The 24,919-nt window shown below is 40.2% G+C and overlaps 1 protein-coding gene across 1 annotated transcript in view; it reads left to right on the top strand.

Moving 5' to 3' along the window:
* Window positions 1-1,089: 1,089 nt before the first annotated feature.
* The window catches only part of FBXW2 (F-box and WD repeat domain containing 2), a 30,633-nt gene continuing 6,803 nt past the window's right edge, over window positions 1,090-24,919 (top strand). The window contains exons 1-7 of the mRNA XM_054584467.1: window positions 1,090-1,157; window positions 1,260-1,368; window positions 5,876-6,385; window positions 14,953-15,147; window positions 17,407-17,540; window positions 21,171-21,257; window positions 22,084-22,253. Coding sequence (XP_054440442.1) covers window positions 1,107-1,157; window positions 1,260-1,368; window positions 5,876-6,385; window positions 14,953-15,147; window positions 17,407-17,540; window positions 21,171-21,257; window positions 22,084-22,253 — 1,256 coding nt within the window. The 5' untranslated portion in view covers window positions 1,090-1,106. The remainder of the gene's footprint in view (window positions 1,158-1,259; window positions 1,369-5,875; window positions 6,386-14,952; window positions 15,148-17,406; window positions 17,541-21,170; window positions 21,258-22,083; window positions 22,254-24,919) is intronic.

The raw sequence follows: 24,919 nt of genomic DNA on the forward strand, positions 1-24,919 counted from the left end.
CATGTGGCTATTTAAATGTCAATTAATTAAAATTTTGTTTCCTCAGTCACAGTAGGTAATTTTCAAGTGCTGATAGACACAAGAGGCTACTGGTTGCCCTATTGAACAGGGCAGATAGAGAACAATGTTGCTTAAAGTCCTATTGGGCAGTGTTGGTATAAGATGCCTGTAAATGTGTGTGTGTGTGTGTGTGTGTGTGTGCGTGTGCATGAAGTTTATGAGCCCTTATAGAAAGACGAGGATAACTTATGCTCTGAAGGGGGCCTGTGTTGAAATACTTTGACCTGGGTTTCTCCATCTCTAACAATGGAGCTTATAATAGTAACTACCATGTAGGGTGGTGGTGGGAATTGAGTGCTATAACATAAAGATTGGCTAGAAGAGTACTTGGCAGATAGAAAACACATGGTTTTAATTCTTGACACTTAAAGATTTATGTTTCATCTCCTTAATCCTCAGAGCAATCACATGAGGAGGGTACTCTAACTGCTATGCAGATGGGGAAAATAAAGCCAGAAAGCTTAAGTAACCAGGCACAGCCAGAGTGTGAGAGTTGGGATTCAAATGCACTCATCTAATGTTCTTCTTTCCCTCACCAACCCCCTTACCTTGCTTAATTTTTCTCCTTAGCACTGAAGATTCCTGAAGATTTGCACCATGTCTTATTTAATTTGTCTGTCTCTTTTACTAGGAGGTAAGCCCCAGAGGTTCAGGGATTTTTGCGCTTTTTATTCCCTAACCCTTGAATAGTGCTGGGGGCATAATAGTTACTCAGTAGGTTGTTTGAATTTGGACACGTCTCTGAATTTTTCCTCCTTCTCCTCCATAAAATGGGGGTAAGAGCAAAAGTGCCTCAGAGTGGAAGCAAGAGCAGATTGGATGAGGGTCGTAAGTGCCTAGACAGACTCGGCTCTGCAGCCTGGAAGTAAGCTTTGGACGAGGATCCTTCCACAGCGGTCCAGAGGGCCGTACCGCGCATGCTCCGCCTCCTTCTACGCTCTCCTCTGCCCCCACACTCCCCCCTGGAGGCGGGGGCCGGAAGTGCACCCGCGTCCGCAGGGCGCCGCGGGCGGAGGGACGCGCGGAGATGACGCAGGCCACACCGGATGCCGCTCCCCTGTGAGGTTGCGGACCGTGAGCGGCGGCCGCTGGTCCAGGTCTGTTCTGTGTACAGGCGGGGCCGGGTCGGGGAGGGGGTTTTTAGGCCCCCGCGCCTCTGCTGACCCGCCTCCGGCCGTTCGTCTTTTTTCTCCGTGCAGGCGCCATGGCTGTGGAGCGGACCTGGCCGCTGCGAGGCTCTGGCGGCCCGAGCGCGCCTAGTCGGTGTGAGCCCGGCGCGAGGTCCCGGGCCCCGGGGCGCTCGCTCAGGTCAGTGCCGCGTGGAACACGGCTCCGGGAGCCGGGGACCTGGGAGCGACGGACGGGGTGAAGGGATCTGGAGTTGATGTTAGAGATGGGAAAATTGAGCCTCGGAGTTACTGCCTCAGTTTCCTTAGCTACGAAATGAGTTAACAATGATGGTCCAGGGCTGCCCTGAGTTTGAAAGATGAAGTGTGGAGAGGTGGTGTATGAAGTACAAGCTCTGTACTAATGTGAGGGACCGCGCCATAGTTGTGGGTATGGCATGGAAACAGGTGTGTATGTGGGGTGCGGCTTGACATACAGTAACAGTATTAATGCTAAATAATAAGGGTTACTGGCATTTCTTGTAGGCTTACCAGTGTGTCAGGTCTGGTGCTAAACGACTTCCATACAGTATCCTATATACAGAAACCCCTTATAGGCGACGCTGTTCGTGGTTACAAGTGGTTACAACTCAATTACACGAGTCAGGAAACGGGGCTTTTGAGATAATAGGTGAAGTGATTTGCCCAGGGTCACCCCGCAACAAGTGGAGTTGCCGAGCCCTTATTTTATTCTATTTGTGTTCTTTCAAAGCTTTTAAAAATTCATCTTAAACTAAAGATGGCTTCTAAATAGATAGTACATTCACGTGGCTTTAAATTCACAAAGGGGGCCCTGCCCCTCTTCCTCAGCTCTTCGGTTTTCTCTGGACGCAGCCAGTGGTACCAGCTTCTTGAACATTGAAAAGATACTCTGTGTCTGTGAAAGCCTCTGTGCTCCCGAACCGCTGGTTATGTCGGATAAGCGAGAGAAGATGAAGCCTCCTCCCCCGAAGCAAATGCCTTCCATCACCCTTGGTTAGTCCAGGTCCGGGTGGAGAATAGGAAATTGAGGTCACTGTGTGTCATCCAGAACGCCGTATCTTTGATAAGACCTAGAGGTAGAGGTTTGGCTTTGTTTGGAGAGGATGGGGGCTGGGCAAGATGTTTGAGCCTGCTGGTTCGCGGGGCATCCGCCATGCCACTTCTTGGGCCATAAATGCCCTCATTTCTCAGTGAAGGACAGTAGTACTGATACCTTCCACAAGGTTGTGAAATCAGGTGAAGTAATGTCTACAAGGAGACATTGAACCCATACAAATATGCGAGTTGCCCCGGGGAACAGAGGGGGTGAATGGCAGAACCGCCGACCAAACCCCGGTCTCCCGTCTCCCAGTCCAGGAGCCTCTTCATCCCACCACCCACTTCAGAGCTTTGTGGTTGTGACTGTTGAGGGCAGCAGGGCAAGTTTAGTGTTTAGTGTGAAGTGGAGGGAAAAAGGGCAAGACAACTTGCGCATGGTTGGAGTGGGGACAAAAATGCACCTACTGGCAAACGATAGCCTTGAGTCAATAACTGCCCTTAATTATAAAATGAAACTCCCAGTACGTTTGAGCCCTTGAGTGTTTCTTGCATATATCTTAAGCCATTTTAAGAGAAACTTTGTGATAAGAGTAAGATCATAGAGTTCAAAGGGATGTTAGTGGTCATGTCCTTTTCTGCTTCAGGGCAACTAAAAGCTCTCCTGCCAGGTATTTATCATTAAAAAAAAAAAAAAAACCAAACTAACACAAAGTGTCATTTGTATTATTGTAGATGGGGCTCTGTGCTAAGCATGTACCTCTTTATGATTTTCCCAGCTGTGAAGGTAAATGAGAGCTTCCATTTTACAGATGACACAGTTGAAGTTGAGAGTTAGCTGAACATGCCCATGATCACATAGGAAGTGGCTGAATCAGTAAAGGATTTGACTGACTTCAAAGCATTTTCATTTACCTTGCTCTACCTAGTTGTCCTTGACTTCCCAGTGATGGGAAGTTCACCAGTCTGGAGGCAGCTGTTCCATTATTAAAACTCTGATGATTTAAAAGCTTCTCCTTGTGTTGAATTGAAATTCCTCTTCCTGAAATTTTCCCCCTGGGGCCTTGTGCTGCCAGTACATAATATTCCTAGAGGCTCTCTAAAAGAGTGCACTTTAGTCATGTGGCCTTAAGAGAGTTTCCTCCAAAGTTCGTTGATTTTTTAGAAAAGTAAGAACAGGTGTTTTTAAATCATGCATTCAGTTGGGTTAATGGGTCTGCTTTATTGAAAGAAAGATGCCTTTTTCGTGACAATCAGAGATGAAGAACTGGAAAAACAGCCACCCATAAAGGGTTCAGTAGCTTAGAGGGCAATTCCTAACGTAAGAATTGGAAAAAAAATATTCTGAAGAGTTAGAAGAATATATAACTCTCAGAAGTGGCTGGTTTTTGTTGTTGTTTTTTTTAACAGTGCTCATCCTCTGTTGGTGTCATGAGCACATTGCCTGCTGTAGGATGTCTCTTAGTTATTTGTTAATGGTGGGAGTCTGATAATGTTATCATGGGTGTTATCCGTTTGTCTTGTGGCTATTTAAATAACAGTTCAGCTTACATAAATGTAAGCATTTTTATAATCTGTGGCATTGTGTGTGTGTGTGTGTGTGTGTGTGTGTGTGTGTAGAGTAGAGGTGTAGGTATTGGAGGAAACCCTTGTTCCCCCATCCCCTTTTTTTATATGGTAAAAAATGATTCCTGGGAGGATATTTAGGTGTATGTTTTTAATTGACCAGTATTAATAATTAGCTGTTCTGACATTGTGTGAATGTTCATTGGAAAGTGTTCTTTTTGTCTTAGTGTAAAAGATGTTTTAAGCCAAAAATTTTTAGAAATGTTGTAGATAGAATCTTAAGATCGAGGAGTAAGAGGCTTGTTATCTTGGGTTAATAAAACTTTTGGTGAACTGATTATCTTTTGGCAGCCAAGTAAATCCCTAAATTAATAAATCCTACCTAGCCTAAACCTTGAGGCTTCAAGAGTATTATTTTAAAGTCTGTTCACTGTTCTGAAGAACAAAAGTAGATGAAGTGATTGGAAAGGTTTGGTTGCTTCTACTGCTTTTTTGCCCAGTGACATTCTTGCCAAATTTGATATTGGGGAAATTAATGAAAATGGTTTTTACTCACCTTAGATTAACAAAAGTTGGGAGATGAGATCTGTTTTTTTTTTTTGTTTTTGTTTTTGTTTTTTTTTTTATATATATAGACCTGATCTAGGGGACATACGTAGAAAGGGATTTATTTTCCTTTTCCAAGTTAATTTGGACATACATTTGGTGGAAAACTGATCAGATTAGGAGGGAAGTTTTTTTCTTTTTTTAATCGTGGAAATGTTTAAACAAAAAAATAAAAGAATAATAAACCTTCACCCAGCACTAATGTTTATCAGTATACGGCCAGTATTGAGAAAGATGGTGTTTACTGATTTGCTTTATTTTTGTTCTCTTTTCATTAGTTTAGTCCCCATTGTTGAGCGTTGAGCGATTTGCCACCTTGACACACTGTATAACGCTGGATACTTGTAAATTCTTTTTTTTGTTTCGGTTAGCCCTGGAGCAATTTGTCATTCTCCTAAGGGGAAAGGTAGTATAATCAGATGGGCACAGTGCCCCCAGATCTTATCACCAGGTTGTGATGCTCCTGGTTGTAGCTGACTTCAGAGAAAGACAGTTTGGTGTGGTTGGAAAATTACTGATACTGAGAGCAATGGTCTCAAGTCTGTTCTGCTATTTTAGCTCTGTTGACTACAGGCAAATCGCTTACTTTCTCTGACCTGTAACTTCCTTATTGGCAAAGTGGAGATGATGATACCTGGTTTTTGGTGTTTTGTAAGCCTCAGGAATACTAATTTGACTGACTTGTTCTGGTTTCTAGGACCCACATTATTTTGAGGCACATGGTTAAGAGTTGTCACCAGTTCATATAAGGCTTCTAAAAACAGACTATGTGAGGCCAAATAAGGCCTTTGGTAATTCATGTTCTAACAGGCAGTGCCATAAAGGAAGTGGAAGAACCAGAATACCTGAGCCACGTAGCATACTAAATCTGCTTATCTTTCTTCCCCAAACCTTTCTGCCTGAATATCTGTTGCAAAAGCCAGTAATCAGTTCTGTGATTTTGGTAACAGGTCAGGTTGTGCCTAGCATGATAACTAATATCTCCGGTTTCTGCTCCAGACTTGCTTTGTGGTTGTCACATCATGGTGCTTATTTTTGTGATTTTAATGCCTAAATGGAATATGTTAAGGAAGTCCTGTTGTGATGGTATTGATGAAGGAGAGGTATATTATATAGAATACACTGTTTCTTAAAGAATGAATGCTTTGTAAATCTTTGTAAAAATGCATGTAGCATGTGCTAGACTTCAAAAGGAGCAAGTCACACATAGCAACATAAGTTTCATTGACTTATGTTTCTGAGATCATGATTTGTTAAAGAATGTTTTTTCAAATGTATTTTCTTTTGTGTGCATGGAAACATCAGATACAATGTATTAACTGTATAGTTGTAATGTAGTAACTAAGCATAAAGTTGTAATGCCAAGTTTTTTACACTAATTTTTGATACTTCATTTGTTAGCAGTCTTGCTTGAACGGTCTTTTTGAGCAGAACTAATACAATATTTTGATGTGCCACAGGTAAATTTTTCCATAACCTTATGGAGAGAAAGGACTTTGAGACATGGCTTGATAACATTTCTGTTACGTTTCTTTCTCTGACGGACTTGCAGAAAAATGAAACTCTGGATCACCTGATTAGTCTGAGTGGGGCAGTCCAGCTCAGGCATCTCTCCAATAACCTGGAGACTCTCCTCAAGCGGGACTTCCTCAAACTCCTGCCCTTGGAGCTCAGTTTTTATTTGTTAAAATGGCTCGATCCTCAGACTTTACTCACATGCTGCCTCGTCTCTAAACAGTGGAATAAAGTGATAAGTGCCTGTACAGAGGTGTGGCAGACTGCGTGTAAAAATTTGGGCTGGCAGATAGATGATTCTGTTCAGGACGCTTTGCACTGGAAGAAGGTTTATTTGAAGGCTATTTTGAGAATGAAGCAACTGGAGGACCATGAAGCCTTTGAAACCTCATCATTAATTGGACACAGTGCCAGAGTGTATGCACTTTACTACAAAGATGGACTTCTCTGTACAGGTAAGGGACCCTGGAACTGTTCTTTTTTTTTCCCCCCTATCAGCAATGATTTTGGGGAAAACCCAGTGGAAAGGTTGTGTCTAGTTCAAGCAAGTATTTAGGTCCTCTTGGAAGAATTACATAACCTCTCTGTATTTGTTTCCTTCCTTGTCTGTACTGTATAGGAAGGGAGGTATTTCTTTCTTGCTCTAAACTCTTGACTAAGAAGGATTAGAGGTTAAGAGTTTAGTCGTGGGAATGAGAACAGTTGGATATTTTAATTTCTTATTGATTGATTTTTAGGGAGAGTGAGATAGAAACATCAATTTGTTGTTCCACTTATTCATGCATTCATTGGTTGCTGCTTGTATGTACCCTGACAAGGGATCAAACCCACAACCTTGGTGTATTGGGATAATGCTGTAATCAACTGAACTACTTGGCCAGGGTCAACAGTTGGGTTTTTTTTTTTTAAGATTTTATTTATTTTTAGAGAGGGGAAGGGACAGAGAGGGAAACATCAGTGTGTGGTTGCCTCTCGTGTGTCCCCTACTGGGGACCTGGCCTGAAACCCAGGTGTGTGCCCTGACTGGAAATCGAACTGGCGACACTTTGGTTTGCAGGCCAGCGCTCAGTCCACTGAGCCACACTAGCCAGGGTGGATATTTTAAAACTAGGCAATTAAGTTAACTTATATATAACAAATATAATCATTAAAATTTAGACTTATGTATCTCTTCCGATTATAATGGGTATATGTTTCTACATATTATCAGTGCCTACATTTTAGGCAATGCATTTTGACAGACATTGTAATTAATTCTTAGGCAGTGTTTCAAATGCCTCTTAGCAGTTCTTATCAATGATCCCAATGCCTATTCACTTCCATTGTATGTAATATAATGGGATACTCTCAGTTCTTTCTTCATCCAAGATAATTTCTAATAAACATTTGAGTATTACCTAAACTATGTAGATGCCATTCTTAATAGTACATACTGTTCCTTTGTGTAAATGTGTCATTATTTAGCCATTTCCATATTAGTGCATATTCTACTTTATGAATATTTTTATTAAAATATCCATTAAAATACTTACATTTTATGAATATAAAACTATATTATAAGTATATTTATGAATATAAAAATATTCATTAAAAGTGTATATTCCACTTTCGTTAGGTTATTTCCACTTTTATGAATACTTTTGTTTGCATTGTTTTTTTCCCCTTGAATTACTTATTTGAGCCAGAAACTTCAAAGTATAATCACCAAATCCAGAAACGTGAATGCTTTTATAGCTCCTCTTAGTGTCCTTTCCAGATAGATTGGTGTCATGCCTACAGCAAAGTGTTAAATAATCTGCTTCTCTCTCACAGTTCTACTAGCTTATACTATTTTTGAATAGTTAAGACATATGTTATTTCTCATGATTGTTTTAAAATTTTACTTTTCATTGAAGATGTACATTTTTTTTCCATGTAGTGTTACATTCTCTGAAATACTAGACACTTTGTTTTGTAAAGTAAACATTAAATTTAAGGTGTCTCCTGGTTTGGTTTGTCATACTGAAGTTACTCTATGCTTACATTATTTTCATAAGCCTGATTATTGGAATGTTGTCTGTTCTTCTATACCTCGATGTACTTTCTGAATTGTGGTGATGGCTTTTCCATGTCCTTTGATTAATACCATGATCAGTGATGGGTATTTAAAAAAATTTTTTTTAAAGATTAAGGTGCAGTATTAACTTTGAGCTTGGCACTCATTTGCACCTGGGTAACTACTGGTAGCTGACTCATTTCAGTACCACCTCTAACATTTTGAAAAAAATTTCTCATCAAACTTTACTTTTGAAGTACAAAAACTTCAATTACTTGGAGCAGAAATAAATGGGACACATTCACTGAATTCTTTAACTACCCAGAAAGTTAATGTCTACAGTAACTGAACCCAACCCTGCATTTTAAAATTATTCTCTAGGTGGGTATGTGTGTTCTGTTATTTTTATTCTGATTAAATTAATTGAGTTTGTATACCGAAAGTCATGCTTTGTCTCTTGAAAATGATCCAAAGCATTAGTTTAATTTTTCTAACATAGCATCCCTAGCACTGTTACTAGTGACAGAAGTATTTGTTATAGAATTATATAGGCATACCTCATTTTATTGACCTTTGCCTTATTGTGCTTCACAGATTGCTTTTTTTTTTTTTTAACAAATTGAAGGTAAGACCCTCTGCCAGCAAAAGATTATGACTCGCTGAAGGCTCAGATGATGGTTAGCATTTTTTAGCAATAAAGTATTTTTTAATTAAGGTATGTACATTGTTGTTTTTAAGACACAATGCTATTGCACACTTAAAAGACTACGGTATAGTGTAAACATAACTTTTGTATGCACTGGGAAACTGAAAAATTTGTGTGACTCACTTTAGTGCAATGATCTGGAACCAAACCTGCAATACCTCTGAGGTATGCCTGTACAAGTGTTTGTGTCATCTGGTTTCTTGAGAGCTTATATTTTTCACTGTGGTTGAATTGGGAAATTCTGAAGTTAAAAGTAAGCTTATAGTGGCTCTTGGATTAGCCTACTGAACAGCAATAAAATAGTATTGCCAAAAAGATTGATGGCTAATGCTTAAATTAACATGGTATAGATGGAATGAGGTGATTATCCTGCTCATTGCTGAAATGGTAAGAAAGGAACCTGTTATGCTTTATACTGTTCAGTAGATAGTTACTTTTAAAATGCCTTCTATGTGAAAGACAATGTGAAGGCATACACAGATAAGTTGAAGCAGAGAACAGACATACTGGGATCAGGAAGGTAACCCGGCTAAGTAGAAGTCTGCATGTGGACGATGGCTAATCAGAGAACACCTGCTCTTCTGGAGCCTGTAGCTGCCACTCCACTGCCGTGAATTACTGCTATGTGGAATTCAGGCTCAGAGTTGTCAGATCTCACTTTTAAGGGAAGTACTGCACCTAGATTTTTGTGAAATACCCTGATTTTTTAAAGTATTATTTATATTTGAAAAATATTGTGGTTGGGTCATATTCAACCTGCAAGCTGCTATATTATAACATCTGGTTTATAGTTAAATAAGAAAACAAGAACTATAAAATAGGTATAATTAAATGATATAGTTAAAGTGTGTAAGAAAATTTTCATGTAATTGTTCAGAAGGAATTATTTCTTCCATTTGAGAAAATTGAGTAGTGTGTTTATTTTGAGTCTTGAAGAATGGGTAGACTTTAGAGAAACGAAATTCAAAGTAGAGGCTTCCTAATAGGAAGATCGGTGTTAACAAAGATATGACACGGCTAAGCATGAAGCATGTAAGAAGAAAATAAAGAAAATTCATTTTAGCTGGGCCCTTAGGATATAAGTAGGGACTCTATATAAGAGACTATTAGAATATAATAAAGAGATAGGCTTGGGTTGTGTTGTGAGAGCCTTGCATGCCGAGAACATGAGTTTGGACAGTTTTCTGTAAATAAGAAAAAAATCTGAAAGATTTCTGAGCAGAAAAAGGGCCAGGATCAGAGCTCTCTGCTTCAAGTACATCAGTGTTTCTTATTTCTGTCAGATCCTGGTCTACTTCTTATAACATATTTTACAGTAATCTCTTATCTTGAAGTAAAATTCATAGAAATAATTTATAAGTATACATATTTTAAAAATCAGTATAATGCCTAAACTCTGTGTGAGAGGATAAATAAGAAGACTGTAACTTAAAATAACACATTAAACATGCAGTGCTCAAGCACAGCTATGCTAGAAATCAGTAAGGTGATCAGGTAATTTGCGCCTGTATGTACCGACTTTGAATATGACAGCTGTAAATGCAGAATGTTGTCAAAGCTGTGTCACAGATACCATCAGTGGAGTGATTTCTCAAATGGTGAAAAATTCTTGGTAAAGTTTCCAACAAAGCAAAGTGTATTTTTTCCTTAATATACCTGGTAGTTAAACTTTTGGGAAATTCAGAATAAACTGCAAATATGTTTTGTAAAACAGGTTCTAATCTCAGGTAACTAAGAATAAACTTTTCACTTATGCTATCTGGCTAAACCTTTAAGAATGTCATGCAGACTACAAGCTGATTGTTTTTGTGCACTGTCCTAATCATTGCAGTATGGCTAGCATTCCTGGCCTCTGCCCAGTAGATGCCAGTAGTACCCCTCTGCCCCTAAATCAGTATGACGATTGAAGCCGCCCTTAAGAATCTCTAAAATGTTCTCTTAGGAGATAGGACTTTTCTGGTGAGACTCTCGGACAGAGAGAGAACTAGAGGTTTCAAATTAAAGTATTAGTGTGTTGCAGTTTATTTCATAATTTTATTTATTGTTAACCCTCATCTGAGGATATGTTTATTGATTTTAGAGAGAGGGAGAGAGAGAAACATCGATTGGTTGCCTCCCATATGCACCCCAACCGGGGAATCCAACCTGCAACCTAGGTATGTGCCTGACGGGAATTGAACCCGCAGCCCTTTTGGTGTATGGGACAACGCTCCAATCATCTGAGCCACCTGTCCAGGGCATAGCCTGTTGCAGTTTAGATGAGGGTACATAGGCCTAGATTTAACGGTAGAGACATTTTTAAAAAGAAGCAGCTGAATGGAAGAGTAGCCATTGAAATAGAATTGACAGGAATTGGCAATGAATTGTGTATGTGGCAAGGAAAAGGGAGATTTCAAAAACAGCTGAGTTTTCTAGCTTTGTGTATACCTGGGAAGGTAGCAGTACTAATAACAAGAACGGAAAATGAAGGAATAAATTTGAGAGGGTAGATGGAGTTCAATTTGGGGTGAACTTGATTCCTTTGGATGTGTAAGTGGAGATTCCCACAAGTATCTGGAAATGCAGGATCAGAGCTCTGGAGAGTGCTCAGAGCTGGAGAGAAAAGATTTAGGAGTTAGTCATCACAGCTTTGACTGCAACCGTGAAATTCTAAAAGGAGATGTAGAGAAGAACGGAGCCTGGGGTGGATCCTTGAAGAGTGTACTTAGGGGAAGGGGAGAGGTAAAGAAACAGAACTGCGATGAGAGTTCAGGAAGAATGAAAATTGCCTGTCGTAATGAGGGCACTGGTAAATGTTTGTTCAGTTGGTCTGCCGAGTCAAATGCCTCAGAGAGAAGCTTCTGAGAGCTGAGATCTGTTCTACAAGTTAAATATTTAAACTTAGCTTGATACGATAGTTTACTCCATTTGTGTTCAGCTCATTTTTCTGCTTAACCTTTGTTACATAACCATCCCTCTAATTTTTTTTTTTATATCAAAGTATTGTTTTCATCCTATTTTCTCATTTGAGAGGGCTCCCCTCCCCTCTTCTAATGAAAAATAGTTTACATTTACTTAGTCCCCTTTTGTTTCTAGGCTGCATCTTTGATGACCTCTTTGAAAACCTGTTGGGCTAGAAAATGCAGCAAATGGGAATCCATTACGAAGATTGACATACAGCCAAAAAGGAACAGAGAATAATGGCTCCTCAAGGCTTAGCAATTAAGAGTAGAATTGTGCCACTAGAACTCTGTCTGATTGTTTTTTCATGTTTCTTTCAGGAGTAAAGCTGAATGGTCCCGTTTTTTCCTATGTAAACTAGATTAAACTCTTAACTTTTTAAAATCAAATTGCAAAATATATATAACATAAAATTTATCACTTTAACCATTTTTTAAATGTATACTTCAGTGCCATTAAGTACATTCACATTCACATACATCTCCAGATCTTTATACATCTCTCAGACTGAAACTGTACTCATTAAACACTGACCTCTATTCCCTCCCCCCTCAGGACCTGGCAACTGCTGTTCTACTTACTGTTTCTGAATTTGACTACTCGGGTACCTTGTATGGGTAGAATCATACAGTACCTGTTCTTTTATGCCACTTATTTCACCTGGCATAATATTTTCAAGATTCCTCCATGTTGTAGCATATGTCAGAATTTCCTTTTTAAGGTTGAATAATACTCCATTGTATGGACATACCACATATTGTTTGTCCTCTCTTCTGGTGTTTAGCCTTCCTGCCTCCAGTTTTGCCCACTTGAAACCATTTTCTGTGATGCAGCCATAGTGGTCTTTTAGAAATACTAATAAGGTCACAGTTCGAGATCCTTCTGACCCAGTTCTCCAGCTGGACCTTGCCACCATTCTCAGTCATACTGAACAGCTTTTAAAATGAGTGCCCATGTTTCAGACAGAGCATTTTGACAAGCATTGTCAGTTATTCCTAGGCAGTTTTCAGGGTGCTTCCAAGCAGTTCTTTATGCATTGACCCCAGTATCTATTCACATATATGTATGTAATATGTAGAGATACTTAATAGGTACTTTAATAGGTATATGTCTGGGGTTGGCAAACTCCCAGCTGCAAGGCCAGCTCCAGCAGAGGAGAGTAATTCCAAAAGAGACTATATGGCTCAAAAAGCCTAAAATACTTACTCTCTGGTCTTTTACTGAAAAAATTCTGCTCACCTTTGGCATATACTCTTCCTTTGAGGTAGGAGAGGTTAACCTGCTCATACCTCAGACTTTAGCTAGTTTTTTTTAAGTCTTGAAATCCCTTTTTCAAACAGTCTTATGCTAAAGCCCAGCCTAAAAACAAATAAGAGTCTAGTTGAGGAGCCAATCATGTCATCTCCCAAAACACGTTTGTGGACCACCTAGATGTTGAGGAGCACAGTGGTAAACTCCATGGAGCTTCATCTGAGGCATTTGTTCCTTTTGACTCTTCTTTGTACTTGCCATGGGCTTGTGTACTGCCTGCTACTTACTATACTGAATTACTGTTGCTTGTTTAGCCTTCTTGTTTTCCCAAGTAGACTAAGCACCATGTGGGCAGGAGCCAGGCCTGCCTGACATAGAAGTTCTGTAAATACAGGTTGAATGAATGAATGAATGTGGCTCCAGTTGAATACTGACAATAAATCAGAACCAATGTTAGATCCTAAAATTATTTCCTGCCTTAGCTCACTAGGAATACAGTCACAAAATACCCAAGATTAAAGATTATCTAGACCTTCACTGTCCAATAACATAATAGCCACTAGGCCACTTATAGCTTTTGAGCACTTGAGATGTGGCTAGTCCAAACTGAGATATGAAATGTGAAATACTCATTATTGGATTTCAAAGACAATATATAAAATATTTTATTAATAATTTTTATATTGATTACATGTTGAAATGATAATTTGATAGTTATACTATATTACATTTTATTGTTTACTTTTTCAAGTAAAAGAAAATTTTAAATTACTAATGTGGCTTGCATCATATTTCTGTCAAACAGCACTGTTCTAGAACATTGGTTCTCAAATATTGCTTATGCATTAGAATCACTTGGCAAGCTTTTAAAAGTATTGGACCTCACCTCAGCTATTCTAATTTAGAGTTTCTGAAGGTGGAGTCGTGCATGTATGCTTTGATTAAGCTCCTCGGATAATTCTGATGTCTTACATACCCACTGAGAACAACCAGTCAAGTCGAACCCCTTATTTTATAGAAAGTAAACAGAATCTCTAAATAGCAAAGTGACAACAAATATAATCTCCATTCCAGTATGTTCTCTTAAGGGTTTGCCCAGATTAAAATTTGTGCTCTGCTGTTTTCATAGTGATAGCTATTTTTCCATTGCCTGAAACAGTGGCTCTTGACCATCCCTTACATGTAGAATTGTGGATTGGTGTTATTTTGAAAACTGGTCATTTGGTGCTTTCCAGATTATTGTATCCTTGTCATAGTGATGGTATTTGTGTCCTCAAAATGTCCTTTGATTCTTATTATTTTCTATCCTAAAGGTAAATTGTGAGATATGAACTAATCATAAGCATTTTAAATATAATTAAAGCAAAGTCCTGAATTGTCACCATGATCAATATAATATTTTTATCAGAAGCAGAAATGAAACCTGCTTTTTTCTACAGAATCTTAAGAGGCTTTTAAAGTTCCTTGTTGAGTTGTGAATGCCTGGGAATGATTTATCTGTGGTTATCTTAGAGGTTCCCTTATGCATTTCAAGATGGCTCGAGAAATGAGCAGTTAATCTTTTCAGAAGTTAACCTGTGATCTGAAGCTCCTTTTTGACTTGTCTTGAGTAGAGCATGTTCCAACAACAGCTTTACTGTTTAACACTCTTTATTTGTTCAGGGTGTTGGGTAATGGACAAACATGCAAGTGTACACATGCAGTCATAGGTAATACCCATCATTTCAAGCTCAAATCAGAGCTCATAAAGCTGAAAGATTTATGACATTTTACAAGTGGAAGCGCCAAGAGATGCGTTAGCCTCACACACACACACACACACACACACACACACAAACACACATACATACATATATATATTCCTCTATAACCTAAAAAGTTAAGGGAAAAGGACTAAACCAAAAAGTTTGCATTCAGCCCCCATGCTCTTAACACCATTTTGGTGACTGCACAAGTCGTGTTACCCTCTCCGTGCTTTGGTTTTCTCTGCTATGAAGTGGGAGTGAGGTAACTGCTGAGGTTCTTTAGGAATACTGTGATTTGGGGATTGACTTTCCTTCTTCTTACTAATCTCTGTGTTTCTCTTGAAGGGTCAGATGACTTGTCTGCAAAACTGTGGGATGTGAGCACAGGGCAGTGCGTTTACGGCATCCAGACGCATACTTGTGCAGCAGTGAAGTTTGATGAGCAGAAGCTTGTGACAGGCTCCTTTGACAACACTGTGGCCTGCTGGGAATGGAGTTCCGGAGCCAGGACCCAGCACTTTCGAGGGCACACAGGGGCGGGTGGGTTACCCTCTTCCAAGGCTTTCTACAGCTACTTCAACCTCATTTCTAAAGTCAGGAGCCAGGAATGTGATCTCCTTTTTTTTTTTAATTTTGTTTTTGTTTTTTAACTTAACTTGCCTTTCTCCCCTTTCCTTCTCAGCCATGACAGTTAATCCCTCTATTCAAGTTATTTTTATTTGGTATCTTTTTCCTAATTTTGCTTTTTCCTTGGGCCATTTAAAACTCTTTTCCATATACCCTTATGCTGGGAGGGGGCAGTTCTCCTGCTCTCCTATTTCATTTATATCCTGTTGAACAGTCAGTCCCCTTTGCTTTTATTAGGTTTCTTACCTCCAAATTGAGCAAGTCCTACACTTAAAAATTCAGTCTATTTGTAGAAACAGGGCTAAAATCTTTTGGAGTGATAGTGGTTCCCGCTTTGTGTCATCTGCACATATTGCATTGAGTTAGAGCTTATTTGACAATTGATAACAAGTCACTGCCTGGAGATAAGATGAAAAGAAACAGACACTTGAGTATCTCCTAATAATTTTATAGCAGCCTTAGTTTGCCAAGGCTGGTCATTTGGTTATAGCCTGGAGACCTGAGCTCCGTCACTGCATTGAACTTTGGAATTTTGTGCTGAAACCATGGTGAGCTATTCCCCAGACTTGCGAGCATCAGCTCTCTCCTTTCCTTTCCCCATGTGCACACTGCATGCCCCCCTGAAAGTCATAGACCATGCTCTTAAGCATCACGTATTATGAGCGGCATTTGTCGACTTCCAAAACTGGTTGAGTTCCCCTGCTATAGGTTTCCTAATAATCTGTATTTTTGTCAAAACACACATCATACAAAGAAGTATGGTAATCCTGATTTCCCCACCAGGCAGTAAGATCCAGAAAGACGGATCCTGTCTGTCTTTTTCCCCCCTCACCCAAGGACATGCTTATTACTGATTTTAGAGAGTGGGGAAGGGAAGGAGAAGGAGAAGGAGGGAGACATCAATTGATTGCCTCTTTTACATGCCCCTGCAACACAGGTATGTGCCCTGACCAGGAATTGAACCCACGACCTTTAGGTTATGGGATGATGCCCAACCAGCTGAGCCACGCTGGCCGGGGCCCTGCCAGTCGTCTTTACCATTAGGTCCCAAGTTCTTGCACTGTACCTGGCACTCAGTAATTCTTTGAAGTAAACCTAGCTGTTTTATTGCTAAAAGCAGTTTTTTTCCCTCATTTTGTCTGTCATCCTATGCATTTTTCCTCAGTCTTTTGTCTGCTACCACTTGTTTATTATAGAAATTAATATTTGAAGATACATGATTTACCATGGAACTTACATGTTAAACTGAGTGTACTATTCCACAGTGTCAAGGTATACATTGACTACCAGGTGATTTTATAAGTGATGAACTTTGAGAGCCCTGCTCTAAAAAATTTCCTCCTTGTTGTTCCCTGGACATTGCTGTGGCTTTTCCTAACTCCATGCCTTTGCTGTTCCCTCTACCTGCAATATTCTCTGTCTTTTCTTGATAAACTCTACTCATCCTTCAGGGCCCATCTCCAATATCGCCTCTTCCCTGAAGTCCTCCCTGATACCCCTGGGCAGAGTTAGTCATTCTCCTTGGTGTTTCCCTAGCAAGAGGTAAACATTTTGTTTTTTCTGGACTTCTTCCTCCACTGCTTACTTAGACTGAGTTCCTTAAAGAAAAGACCAGTGTCTTCATCTTTGGTTCCCAGTGTTTCTATAGAGTGTGGCAGGCACTGAAAAACAGATATTTGAGTACCTGCTGTATACTCAGACATTGTTTTAGGTGTTGAAGTATAGCTATGAAGAAATGCAGACAGTTTTGAGGGAATGGCTTAGTCTGGCCTTCGAGATCCTTGTTTGTGTTTTGTTTTCTCATTACACTGGCTTTTCTTGGGCATGGTTATTGTTTTACAGCATATTATTGATATTTTGACTCACTGCAATAAACAGTGCAAGTATGACTAGGGCCACCTATGTTCATTCTGTTTTCCCTGCATAAGCTAGGTCAGCTTTGTACAGTGTCAGGCAGATAGTCCTGAGAAGAAATGCCATTATTTCCAACAAGAATTTTGAAATGGGTATTTTTTTTTCATAAAATTGCTAGTTGAGTAATACCATTCTTATCATAGCTCTGGTTGAGAAATTATAAAATTGAGCAGCTAAGGAGAATAAACACTGTTGAATTTTCTTATAAATAAGACTCAGATAGGCATGATTTAACTTTGCATCTGTTACATGTATTAGTGTTTAGTGTCGACTACAATGATGAGCTGGATATCTTGGTGAGCGGCTCTGCAGACTTCACTGTGAAAGTATGGGCTTTATCTGCTGGGACATGCCTGAACACACTCACCGGGCATACGGAATGGGTTACCAAGGTAGGAGGACAGTCTCCTTAATGTCGGTCTTTGTGGGGGCGGGGGGGTGGAGGGATGGTACGTGCTGCCTTGTAAATGGTAGGTGAGCCGTAAGTTGGAATAGATGTAACCACAAACCATGATGGTGTACAACAGTGACCAGCATGTAAAAGACATGCTGTGAATATGAATGACTTAAGGACATGGGAAAATGCCCACAGTGTAATAGATGGGCACAGGGAGCAAATAAAACAGGTCACATACAAAAAATAAAATAAACTATATAGAATCTGATACCCATTTCTGAATGTGTTCATGTACCAAAATGTTGAAGATGGTTTTCATGTGGAATTGTGGGCACTTTTTCCCCCTATAGGACAGTGTATTTTTTTAAATTATATTTCATTGCTCATTTTACTACATTGTCCTGATTTATCCCCCTTCATCCCCTGCACCTAGCACCCCTATTCCCTCCGGCATCCTCCCCAATAGTGTTCATGTCCATGGGTCATGTGTGTAAGTTCTTTGGCTACTCCATCCTATCCTGTACTTTACATTCCCATGGCTATTCTGTAACTACCTATTTGTACTCCTTAATCCCCTCACCTCTTCACCCATTCCCCCACACCTCCCATCTGGAAACCATCAAAACATTCTCTGTATCCATGATTCTGCCTCTGTTCTTCTTCTTTGCTTAGTTTTTTAGATTCAATTTTTTAAAGATTTTTATTTCAGTTGATAGATATGAATTTTTTGCTATTTTACTGTTAACAGTTTGATCTTTTTCTTAAATAAGTCCCCTTAACATTTCATGTAGTAATGGTTTGGTGATGATGAATTCCTTTAGTTTTTTCTTGTCTGCGAAGTTCTTTATCTGCCCTTTGGTTCTAGGTGGTAGCATTGCTAGGTAGAACAGTCTTGGCTGTAGGTCCCTGCTTTTTATGACTTTGAATATTTCTTGCCACTCCCTTCTAGCCCGCAAAGTTTCTTTCAAGAAATCAGCTGACAGTCTTATGGGAACTCCCCTGTAGGTAACTAACCTCTTTTCTCTTGCTGCTTTTAAGATTCTTTCTTTTATCTTTAACATTTGGCATTTTAATTATGATGTGTCTTGGAGTGGGCCTCTTTTCATCCATCTTGTTTGGGACTCTGTGCTTCCTGGACTTGCATGCCTATTTCTTTTACCAAATTAGGGAAGTTTTCTTTCATTCTTTTTTCAAATAGATTTCCAATTTTGTGTTCTTTCTCTTCTCCTTTTGGCACCTCTATGAGGGGAATGTTGAACCTCTTAAAATTGTCCCAGAGGCTGCTTACACTACCCTCGCTTTTTGGATTCTTTTTTCTTCTTGTTGTTCTGACTGGTTGTTTTTGCTTCCTTATGTTCCAGATCATTGGTTTGAGTCTTGGCTTCATCTTCTCCACTGGTGTTTCCCTGTAAATTGTTCTTCATTTCAATTAGTGTATCTTCGTTTCTGACTAGATCTTTTTTATGTTCTTGAGGTCCTCACTAAGTTCCTTAAGTATCTATATAACCAGTGTTTTGAACTCTGCATCTGATAGACTGCTTATCTCCATTTTGTTTAGTTCTTTTTTGGGAGTTTTGACCTGTTCTTTCATTTGGGCCATCTTTCTTTGTCTCCTCATTTTGGCAGCCACCCTGTGTTTGTTTCTATGTATAAGGTAGAGCTGCTTTGACTCCATGTCTTGTTAATGTGGCCTAATGTAGTAGGTGTCCTGTAGGGTCCAGTGGCACAACCTCCCCTACCACCCAAGCTGGGTACTTGAGGTGCGCTCTTCATGTGGGCTGAGCACACCCTCCTCTTGTAGTTGAGCCTTGGTTGCTGTTGGCAGATCAACAGGAGGGATTTACTCAGGCCAGTCAGCTGCCAGGATAGGCTGTGACCACTTACCACCAACCTCCACACTCTGTGGAAGATCAACTGTGCGAGGGCAGGGTGGTGGTGCTCCACCGTGGTCTGTAGCTCTCCAGTGGGTGCACTGGCCCCAGGGTTTCCCAGGTGGTTCAGACCAAGGTTAGCCCCCACCTGTGTTTTGCCTGGGACCATCCTGCCTGAGCTATAAAGCAATCTGAGATGGTTGCTACTTGTGCTGGGCTTAGAGATTCCCAGGGGAAGCCAAGCTGTGCATATAGGCAGGCCTCTGCTAGTGCTGGGCCTGGAGCTCACTGAGGCCAGCTGTTGCTTGTTTGATCGGATTTAGGAAGTTATGAAGCATGATCCAAGGCCAGCCATTCATATGGAAAAGCAGCTTGGCTGGGCCTGTAAGTTGGGTGGGGTGGAGTCTCTGGGTATCTCCAAGGAGGGTCAGACAGTGTTAGCCAGGTTGATGGAGTCTCAGATATGGCCCAGCTTGCCAGCCCTGGGAGGAGGGTTTAGAAAAGGGACAATGGCCTCTGCTGTCCTTGATGCCAGACACTTCAGTTTTTCCCCCTATACCTCTGGTGCCTTTCAAGCTGCTACCCCAGTGCTAGATAGAGCTCAGAGGGAGCGAGTCTGAGTAGGTGATTCAGTGTGTGGGTTCTTTAAGAGGAACTGCTTGGGACTCCAGTAGTTTCTTCCACTGACTCATTCCCCACTGGTTTCTGCAGCCAGAAGTTGTGGGGACTTATCTTCCTGGCACTGGAACCCTGGACTGGGGTCCTGGGGTGGGGCTGGGACTCCTTGTTCTTGAGATACCTCCCAAATTTTTATCCGCCACACATGGGTGAGGGACCAGCCTGTTTTACATCTGCACCCCGCTCCTGCTAGTCTGGATGGATTGGTTTCTTTAATTTGTAGTTGTCAGACTTGCATTCAACTGAATTCCTGATGGTTCTAAGTGATGGTTCTATATTTTAGCTGTAATATTGATGTGGTTGTGTGAAGAGGCGAACCATGTCTACCTATGCCGTCATCTTACCTGGAAACCTCTCTTCTCATCCCCTATGTTATTATTTATTTATTTATTTTTATTTATTTATGCTTAGAGTGAGGGGAAAGCAGGGAGAAAGAGGGAGAGAAACATCACGTATGAGAGATGCATTGATAGGTTGCCTCTTGCATGCCCCCAACTGGAGACCTGGCCTGTAACCCAGGCATGTGTCCTGGCTGGGAATCAATCCGGCAACCTTTCGGTTGGCAGGTCAGCACTCAGTCCAGTGAGCCATACCAGCCAGGGCTCATCTCCTATTTTAAAAGCGGGGAGACTGAGAAAGAGGCTAGATGGAGGCTTGTCCGAGGTTGCAGAGTCAATATGTAGCGGATTCTGGTCCTAAGAAGTCTAGTGCTTTTACCTTTATAGTGCTCCGGCTTATGAAAACAGATTATTTCAATCTACTTCTATGTCTGTGGAAGTAGACAGACATTTTCTATAAAGTAACTTTATAATTTTTAAATGAGTCCTAATGTTTGCCTCCAGACTAAAGCCAAGATTAAATGCTGCCAACATTAGACACTTTTAGATCCTTGGTAACTTAGATACTCTGGTTGTAGTAAAACTCTTAGTAGAGGTTAACTTTGTCATAGAGTTATAGCTCAGCTATTTTAGCATACAATATCGTTTCAAGCTCTTTTTCATATTTTATTTTAAAAAAAACCATATAGGAGTAGCATTGAAAGGATCTTTCTATAACATGGATGTTCTTATTTCTAGGTGGTTTTGCAGAAGTGCAAAGTCAAGTCTCTCTTGCACAGCCCTGGAGACTACATCCTGTTAAGTGCAGACAAATATGAGATCAAGGTAAAGTCTTTTCTCTATTATATTGCCTTATCAAAGAAAAACTGGCAAATATAAGAACATTAAAATGAAAATTTCAAGGAATGTCATTGTCCAAGCCATCTTAAATCAATTGGCAAGGGAAGTCAGTATTCTCATTATCTCTATGTTCTAGGCAGTTTTCTAGCCCTGATTTTTAAATCAAGAAAAGAGAATCCACAGAAAATTATCTTCAGTGTATTCTTTTTTTTTTTTTTTTTTAAATCCTCACTTGAGGATATATTTATTGATTTTTAAAGAGAGAGAGGAAGGGGTGGGGGGAGAGAGAGACATTGATTGGAGAGAGAAACATCATTGGTTTCCTGCTGTATGTGCCCTGACCAGGGATCGAATCCGCAACCTTTTGGCTTACGAGACAATGCTTTAACCAACTGAGCCACCCGGGTAGGGCCATTCTGTTTTCCGAAGACACGTGTCTTCTACCCTCTTGAATTCTTAGGTCTGAACTATGAAAATATGAACATTTATTTGTATAATAAAAAAAATTAAAAATATTAACAGAGCACCCTTACATACTTTTTTAGTGCAACTTTTACATTGTTCATGTGGTAGGCATTATTATCTTCATTGTGGAAACTGATGTGCAGAGAGGTTAAGTATTTTATCCCAGACAGCACAGCACATACATGAAGAATCAGAGTTTGAACCCATGCCTCTCAACTATAAAACCTGTTGTCTTTCCAGTGTGCTTCCATCTGTATCTGATCTCAGCAAACAGAAACCACTTTAAGGACAAGCTTTTCTATGGTGATGTTATCTGTCATATTTCCTGATTTTCTTTTATCTGTAGATTTGGCCAATTGGGAGAGAAATCAACTGCAAGTGCTTAAAAACATTGTCTGTCTCTGAGGATAGAAGTATCTGCCTGCAGCCAAGACTTCATTTTGATGGCAAATACATTGTCTGTAGTTCGGCACTGGGCCTCTACCAATGGGACTTTGCCAGTTACGATATTCTCAGGTAGTGTTTCCTTGGACTTTTATTTTTGATAGTTCGTTGCAGTCCCTCCCTTGTCTCTCTCTCTTTCTGTCTTCTCTTTCTTTTGTTGCAGTTTAATAGTAAAGACAAGACTAAATATTGGATAAACCAGTCACTAACTTGCTTTTGGGAAATCTTTACATCAGTTATAAATAGGGTTATATGCTGAAAACTTCACACATAAAAATGTTTTACAGGCATTATTAGAAGGGTTACATGCTAGAACCTAGACAGTGTAGTATCTAATCCCTCCTCTTACTCTGAGTCACTTTCCCCGTCAGAATTAAAAATGCTTTTCTGGAAAATGAGGGTCTTGGATGGAAAGATCTTTCACATCTATTTTAATTTCTACTTCCTAGTTAGTTGAAATTCTTCACTGAAGGATTGAGTAGCCTTCTGCTGACTAGTAGAAAGACAGGTATTTAGAGAAAAATAGACTTGTAGGTTTATTTCTAGGGAAATAAATAAGAAAAGATCCATGGACAAATTGTGATTCCATACATACCATAGACCCCTCTTGGAAATTGGCAGTATCTATTAGCACATTGGAGGGCGATGGAAACCAGTACCTTGTGGTGATTAAGAGAACTTACTTAGGTGATAAACAAACTTTGGTTTAAGACATAGTGCCATCTCTGATGAGATTTGTGATATTACGGAGGTTTCTTAACCTCTCTGTCTCAATTTCTTGCCTGTCAAGTAAAGATTAAGTGAAATGCCTGTAAAGAGGACCTAGCACAGGACTTAGCGCAGATATTTATTACTAATAGTTCTGAGAAACCCTACATAAAGAAATCTGTTTGAATTTGTTTAACTTACTGTGCCTAACATTCATAGTGCACAAAGCTCTTTTTCTTTTTTTTCGAGAAGCACTCATTTACAGCTCACAGAATTAGTGTTCCGCAGCATGGTAGTTTGGGGAAGTACAGAAAATTGAATGTTCCCTTCGTTGTTTTTATGCAAGACTGTTTGAAGTCAGGTTGTACGGAGTCTGATCATACTAGCCAAGAGGACTTTAGTGGACTGTTTCTCTGCCCATAAAGTTACAACCCCATTTATGTCTCCCTGGAGTCATACCTGTGTGTCTAACCAATTCGGTCTCCAAGCTCTCTATGCTTTGAGGGAAAAAAAGACCAGAACAGACCCTGGAAAACATTAGTCCAAGCTCTTCATCTTATAAATGTAGAAACTGAAGCTGAGAGAGCACAGGGGCCTTGCCCAACATCCCACAGCACACCCTAGTCCAGCACCCACCCACCCATGTATCCATCCATTCATTCCACCATTTATCCGTGGCTGGATCATCCAGCAAGCTTGTGCTTAAGATACCAGCACGTCAGAGAGAAGAAACTTCTGAAAGAACTTGATACTTTGCAAAGAAATAAATCCAAGTAGTCACCATGGAGAAACGAGTCTTTCACAGTTTAGTGTTGTTTATGCTTTGAATTAAAATTTGCAAGGGAATGGTGCAAAGGCAAGATAAAATAGAGATATAACCTTTTTAATGCTTAGAGTGTCTAAAGGTTTTAATATTATTCTTTCTCGTGTATGCTTCTTACTAAGAATATACAGCATAGAAAGTCTGGAGTCCTGGCTGAAAGTTCAGTTACGTGTTTGGATCCACTAATTTTAAGCAATAAATTGACAAGATTGTTTGCTGCTAAGAAGTGCTAGGTTCAGATTTTTCTTTGAAAGGGGGCTATTTAATCTCTTGCTCCCCACCCCCTCAACTCAAAGAAATCAGCCTCTTTTGAAATCTTTATACAAATCCTCTGGTCCTAGTTGCTAAGACCATGCAGGGGCTACTTACTCTTTGAAGCTGATTGAAAAGAAGCAAAGTACAAATGGCAGGTGGCCGCATAGTTCTTAAGTCATCTAAGATGCAGTCACTTGAGCTAGGTTCTATCAGTACAGCGGGCAGGGTTATTTAGGTTCAGGGGCCTAGACTGCAGTGCAGGGATGTCCTCTTACGATTCTGAAGCCATTGACAGGGGCTGTTCTGAAGACCTGAATCCTGTTCTGCAGCATTTTTGTGCTTCAGGGTTCAGAGTCAGCTCACTTTTACCAGGCTGAAGTCCTAACCCCTAGCCGCCCAGTGTTCTAAGTTTCTAGTTATTTCCTGCTAGCACGATGATGTGGGACTTAACTAGACTTTCTTGCTGTTTCTACCAGTTTCTTTTGGATCTCTTTTGTAGGAATTTTTATTTGCCTGTGTTCATTGCGCCATCACTCTATTCATTAGATATTTATCAAGTACCTACCTGTGTGTTGGGCATCGTGATGTACCCTGGGGACCAGCGGAAATACTTACCAAACTGGTGGAAATTACTAGCTAGCAGAAGGGAAGATTGACATTAAATAGCTAATTGTATACAGATGTTTGAATGGTTAGGATAAGAGCAATATAGTATTGGGTACTTTGAGAGCCCGCGTAGATTGAGGAGTAAGGGAAATCTTTGAGGAAGAGGTGTAAGAGGTGTGGGCTGAGTATTTACATTAACTCAGTGCCAGGGACATTCATCGAGGAGCATTGTAGATTGAGAGAGCAGTCTGTTCAAAGGCTGTGAGACTGAAGGAAGTCTGGTGCATTTGATGAGGAACTGAAAGAAGGCCAGTGTGGTGGGTTCAGTGGAGAGCCATAGAAGGGT

Source organism: Pteronotus mesoamericanus, unplaced genomic scaffold (genome assembly GCF_021234165.1).
Source record: "Pteronotus mesoamericanus isolate MK-2021 breed Mesoamerican mustached bat unplaced genomic scaffold, CSHL_Meso_final contig_78, whole genome shotgun sequence".
NCBI classification, from domain to species: Eukaryota; Metazoa; Chordata; class Mammalia; order Chiroptera; family Mormoopidae; genus Pteronotus; species Pteronotus mesoamericanus.